The sequence below is a fragment of the Monopterus albus genome, unplaced genomic scaffold, assembly GCF_001952655.1.
Source record: "Monopterus albus unplaced genomic scaffold, M_albus_1.0 scaffold170.1, whole genome shotgun sequence".
Taxonomy (NCBI): domain Eukaryota; kingdom Metazoa; phylum Chordata; class Actinopteri; order Synbranchiformes; family Synbranchidae; genus Monopterus; species Monopterus albus.
In genome coordinates this window covers 2,649-8,986 of record NW_018128050.1, presented here as the reverse complement: position 1 = coordinate 8,986, position 6,338 = coordinate 2,649, and the positions used below count along the sequence as shown (strand labels likewise).

Genomic DNA, 6,338 nt, shown 5'->3' with positions numbered 1-6,338 from the left:
TTAATGTGGGAGAAACGGGAGCTTTGTGTCACATCAGCAGGAGCCAGAGCTTCTACTGGACTGACACGTTTACGGTTAGTCAGCTAACGCTAGCTTCAAACTGGAGGCTGCTGTTTGTACAGTTTGTCCCAACCAAGCACCCGTAGTTCTGGGGACGACTACATTCTTCATTTTCATGCTCATGTCTCAGTCAGAGCAGATGGGGTACCAGAGCAGTACAAAGCTCCTCTGATGTGCAGGAATGAAGCTTAAGAAATGAAGAGTTCACAGTGTAAATATGAATCAGACTGAGAACTGTGAATGAAACACAGCCAATGTGGCTCCAGATGTAGGTTGATGATCAAAGTGACAAGACATTTCCTTGAACTTGGCATTTTAAATTATCCCAAGCACAGATTTTGTGTTTAACACAGCCAGTGTACATAATGTGATTATTGTGTCAACTTTAAGGGTTTTGGTGTCTGTAATAATAAGCTCAGTGACAGCACTTCCACCGTTTTGTGTAATGACCCATAGAGGCTGTGTGCGCGTGTGTGTGGTTATGGTTAAGTCTACAGGAAATTAAATTATGTTAATGTAAAGTCCCCACAAGGAATGAAAACACACCGTGTGTGTGTGAGAGAGAGAGAGAGGAAGAAAGACAATCCGCTATCTAGCTTCCGTGAAATAGCCCTCTGACCTCCAACCTAACCGGTTCCTCCTCCTCACAAGGTCAGCACCTGAACTCCTGATGCTTGAACTCACAACACTCGCACACATTTACTAAACACCAGGAGATAGTATCAGTGCTTTGTGTTGTTGGGATTGTGGAGTCAGATTTCAGGAAGACAACCCACGCCATCAGGTTTACTCAGGTTCAGCTGAAGAAACAAGTTTGCCAATGTTGGTCCGTGCTGCTGCTCTCCTGTCTAATGTTACTGGTACTGAACCATGATCTAGAAAAGTCTTTAAGGACAAGGCCGGTGAGGCCTGTGTGCTTCCACCAACAGCTCCAGAGGCTGAGAGCGGCTGCAGTAAACAGGACGACTATGCCTGTTGTCCAACACACTGCAGCTACAACATTCACCTGTTTGTTCAGTTATGTGGTAGAAATCATCAGTACATTCATGAATAGTCACCTGGATGTCCTCGGCTGTTGCACTTTAACCTTAAAGCAGCGACTCATCCTGAACGTTTCAGCATCATGTTAGCTCTTTAATCACGACTTGACTTGTGTTTAAACATGTGTGTTTAAGTACATCCCCAGAGGGGTTCTATCTGGGTGCAGCTGACCTGTTCCACACACTGGTGTTGGAGAGCTGCAGAGCAGGTGAGCTGGCGTGGAACCGGGCGAGGTCCGACAGAACCGGGGAGCTCATAAACCGAGGCCTGGGACGCCGGAATGATCCCATCATGCACTGTGGCAGCTGTGGAGAGAGGAGCCCAGTGATATGAAGACTAAAGGCCACTTGTTATGTGCATCAGTTAATGTGAGACCTGTTGAAGGAAATGAATGGATGTGTTGCTCCCAGCAGTGTCACCATTTATACTGTGTTGTAACCAGCAGTATGAGCTCAGGACCATCACTGACCAGATGCACTGAAGTGAGTAAAAATGAAACCTGGAATAACTGATGTTTTTGTCCACTTGGTTTCAGTGAACACATCACAGATATATCATCACTTTATAAACTGATATGTGTGATCCAACAGTTTATCTCCACCTCCAGCAGCTGCACCATGCTCCTCCGTGCACAGTGTGTCCGTGTCCCCCTGCTGAGCCTCAGCCCAGTGCTCCCTCTGCTGGGTTGGCTCTGGGTTTGGTCTCCACCACCTCCTGAGGGGAAACCTCTGGCTCTGGAGCTACCAAATGCTCCACTGTGTTCCCCAACCGGTCTCTGATCGGCTCTGTCTGCTGGTTGAGGCCGAGCAGGTCGTGGACAGCAGCTGTGTAGAGGCCAAGCAGGTCGTGGACAGCAGCTGTGTAGAGCGTCTTCTCTGACAACAGCAGCTTCCTGCTGTTCCACACAAAACCAGGACAGCAGAGCTGTGGTCCGACACTCATTGTAAAACTCTGTGAAGCCGAGGGCAGCTGCAGGTTCAACTGATGGTTTAACCATGTTCACTGCTACCACACACACCTGAACACTGTCTTTTCATACACTGTTATTATAAGCACATGCACTGTGGGCACCTAATCTGGTCTAAGAGCCGATTCCAATGGGAATCGCATTAGTTCAGCAAGTCATTAACCAAAGTAGTGGACGCACAAAATGTCAACCTGATGGTGGAAAGTCAGAGGATCAGCAGAGTCACTACAGTTCATCCTGAGGGGAACATGAAAAATAATTCTTTGTAAATTATAATTTACTTATGGAGCACTTTTCAAGCTAAAGGTAAAAAATACTTTCCACCACAGGAAGTCACCCTAAACAGGCAGCTACATTTAAAATCATACCTATAAAAGTAAAAACAATCAACGAGGAAACAGATGTAAAATCTGGCAGAAACACGACAGACCTGTGTTATGTGAATAAAGAAGTCTAGTGGTCCTCAGAAGAGGCTGATTCCATCAAAGTCTATGTTTAGAGAGGACTATGCAGAATTCTTCACGATCCACCCAAGAGTAGTTTATTCAGCTGTCATCTATTTATCGAACAGGCAGATATCGCTGTCCACAGAGCCATGCAGCTGTCACAGCTGGAGAAGATGTATGATGTGATGGACTCCGTCAGCAGGCAGACGGACAGGGTGAGGAGCTCCTGACAGCCGCTGTGTGCAGGTCTGACTTCCTGTTGACAGCAGGCAGGGCAAAGGCTGATTCATTTAGAAACACAGAAACACGGGCTTCCTCCAAACCGCACCTTCCTGTGCAACGGTGCTGACCGAGACCAGCCTGTTTACAGTGCAGAGGTGTCACTCTGCCTTGCTTTCCAAAACCACAGACACAGGTGGCCTCCGCTCAGCTATATGAACAAGGCTTGACGCTCACATAAAGGTCAGCACACCTGCCACAGGCTTCAACTGGAGTCGGCTCACTGTCTGCAGCAGTAAGCAGAAGTAGCAGCCCACTACAAGCAGAACTCCTGCATTCATATCCTACTTAAATGTAGTATTATCAGCGGTTGTTCGTGCTGTTTTGATATGGCCCATATGTTGACGTTCACCGTTTAAGATGCAGGGTACAGTAGTTGAATAACAGGACGTAGTTACCTTCCACCACTGATGTGAAACATGACCACAGAGTTAGTTTTGACAGCACAGGAAGGTGTCAGGCACTTTTCCTTCCATGTTCTGGGTCTAATACACACTGAGGCACTGTACTGTACATGTACACATAGGAAACCCTCCTGAACATGAGCTGGTTTTATGATTACAGAGTGAGGGGACAGGTGTGGACTGGGTATTGTTCCAAAATTGTCAGTACTAATACCTTGATACCAATTTTACAACATCAGTGTTAACAAAAACAGACAATTGGTACAGATCATTAGCTTTGCAGGAAAAAGATTTTCCAGCCAAGCATAAAAACGTTTGCAATGGTTTGACGTTTAACATTCCCCCCCCAAATTGTTCTCAAATTAAAAAGTACACACACATTAAAAAGTGCACCTCATGTCTGACAACCCTGTAAAAGAACAAACCGAAGAGGGGATAAGCAGCTCATCACCAGATGACGTGGGAGGGTGAAACAACATCTGAAGTGTGTGTCTCTCTATGGCTGTGCAGACTGTGTGTGTTTGCAGAGCATGTCAAGGACTGCAGGCTGTACTGTATGTGAGAACGAGACCGTGTGCACACCACATGTAGCATTCACACGCACACGGAGGCCACTGCCAGTCATCGGTCAGCATCCGTTGCCTTGAGCCAAAGAGCATCTACGTTCGACAAGATGATTCACTCGAGAAGAAAAACAACCATCTCACCTTCTGCTCTGCAAATGTGGGCGTTAGGCGTCACCAGCATGTAGCTGTCACCATGGCAACCCATATGGTACACACCAAAACCAGTCCTCACAAAAAGGTCAACACCCCCACCCCCCAAACGTCACCACGCCTTCCCTCAGATCCTCCTCCACTGTTACAGCCCGTCAGTCTGCAATGCTGAGTTCAGTCCAGCCTCATGTCCATGTCAACACAACCCTTTTCTAACACGTCACCTGGACGTGATGGAACTGTAGCTGAGTAAGCACCGAGTCACTTTTGTGTCAGTCATGAACACATGCAAATGACCAAAATGAGACAAAGAGCTACAAAGAGACGCACAATGGTCCTCACTGATGGGCAAGACAATGCAAAAACAGAGCTGAAAAGTAACAAACATGCAAAAATGTCCTCAGACAAACACAGACGGTAGAAAAAAAACTTTAACAAAACCAGAAAAACAGATGCTTAGACCAAAGAAACACAAAAGCACCACAGATGTAAAATGTCCTCAGAGACCAACTAGAACACAGAGACTCAAAAGAGGCAGGAAAAACAGGTCAAACATCCAGAGAGACCCACGAACACGGCAGAAAGAGAAGTAAAATATCAGACAGGTAAAACACAGCGACACGAGAGCACCACGGGCGACGTGGCAATGTGGTGTGTAGTCATTCTGTATAGGAAGGTGGAGGCCTGTCACATGTCAGGGGCCCAGAGTCTAGTCCAGGCTCCGACAGGTGACATGGAAGCCAGTCGCTCCATCGCTTTGTCTGGACTGAACTGACGATGGCCAGGTTCAGCTCAAACATTCATGCTCCTCCGAGGACGAATCCTGTGGCTCTCCCTCTAGCACCAGCATGAAGTTCATGTGGGCGGCCACTAAAGGTAGAACTCAGCTCTCAAATCATTCACAATAACAAAACACCCCCTACTTTCCCAGAAGTTATACATGCAGACTGCCTGTCTGAGACACGTCCTTGCTGTTTTAATGGGTTCCCCAGTGTAGACAGATGAGCAAAATGGCTGTTTTATTCATTTCAAATTAAATCAACACCACCATAAAGTGTGCAGTGCGCTGTCCAATCAAAACTATGAGCTAAAATGGGCTAAAAGCTTCACAACTGCACAGCTGGTGAAAATTCATTGAGCTTCACCTTTGACATGTAGTCATTTGGCTCATTGTTAATACAGAAATACTGACAATAAAGCTTCAAACCAAAGTCTGGTGGTGTGAGAGACAGGTCTCTAACCTCCAGACCAACACCTGTGGGTCAGTCTGCTCGAACTGAACTACCTGCAGGTCTACATGACGACTCTGAGCTACCTGCATGTCAGTCTACACATGTATGACGGTCTCTGTGTGACCTGTCGGGCTCAGTGGCCTCTACCAGTTTGTCTACGAGATACAAACACCCGTAAAGACCTCACCTGACTGCAGGTCTACACGTCTGTACTTGCGGGTCTATTTACGGGGACTTATTTTCAACTTTTTAACTTCCCAAAGTTACTTTTGCGTGAATTTCGCTTTGCATCAAACAGTAACAGTCTGCAACACCTGCAGGTTGCACACCGAGCGGCCGTGCAGTAAATATCGGAGTAACAGGTGTGGTTTTGTGGTTTGCACATCTTTTCTGTGAACTCACCTGTGTAATCTCGCTTCTCCTCAGCTGGCGAACAAAAGCGACCAGTCCTCCCACGAGGTGAATCCCAACGGCAGCGCTGCACCAGCGGCGGTCCCCGCGCTCACATCGCTTCGGTTTGGGCGGCAGGAGACAAAGTGACGAGGACCGGGTGTAAGTTCGTGCTCACAGGGCTGTGGCGGGCCGCTTCCACAGGCTGCGGCTAACAAGCTAAGACGCTAACTGCGCACATTTCCGGCCGCAACCTTCAAAGTAAAAGTCGAGCGTCACATCCTGCGCACGCAGCGTTGAAGAGAAAACCCCGCAGGACTCTTTACATCCACGTTCTTTGTATGAACAGTTTATTACACATTTATTGGAGAAAAACGTACCCCATCTTCGGTCTGTTTTACAGAGTTGTCAGACATGAGGTGCAGTTCGTCCACCTCCTACGTGCGCACTTTTTAATTTGAGAACAATCTGGAAATGTTAAACCTCAAACCTTTGCAAACATTTTAATGCTTGGCTGGAGAATATTTTTCCTGCAAACCTGAGCTGTCTTAGTGCCTTCAGAAACGCGGCTGGTTGTGTTGGACCGGTCATATGACATTAGTCTCATGTGTGAGGAGGACACACGGTCCCTTCAGAGTCAGCACAGCAAACGGATGGACCTGTACCATGTGTGTTACTTTGAGCACAGCAGGTAGAAGGTGAAGGCTGCAGCAGGATAAGGTAAAGCGCAGAGACACAGGCTGTTGGGCTTTAAGAAGCACTGATTCCAGTTAGCTCAAAAAGTCTTGACCGACGTATTAAAT

General features: G+C 47.2%; 1 protein-coding gene across 2 annotated transcripts in view; it reads right to left on the bottom strand.

The window, feature by feature from the left end:
• prr5l (proline rich 5 like) overlaps window positions 1-5,736 on the bottom strand; it is a 16,858-nt gene extending 11,122 nt beyond the window's left edge. The window contains exons 1-3 of one of the 2 annotated variants that reach the window (XM_020615836.1): window positions 5,548-5,736; window positions 2,499-2,770; window positions 1,273-1,406 (exon numbers count right to left, since the gene is read on the bottom strand). In XM_020615836.1, coding sequence (XP_020471492.1) covers window positions 1,273-1,394 — 122 coding nt within the window. In that variant the 5' untranslated portion in view covers window positions 1,395-1,406; window positions 2,499-2,770; window positions 5,548-5,736. The remainder of the gene's footprint in view (window positions 1-1,272; window positions 1,407-2,498; window positions 2,771-5,547) is intronic. The other variant, XM_020615835.1, reaches the window with a different exon arrangement.
• Window positions 5,737-6,338: the final 602 nt, after the last annotated feature.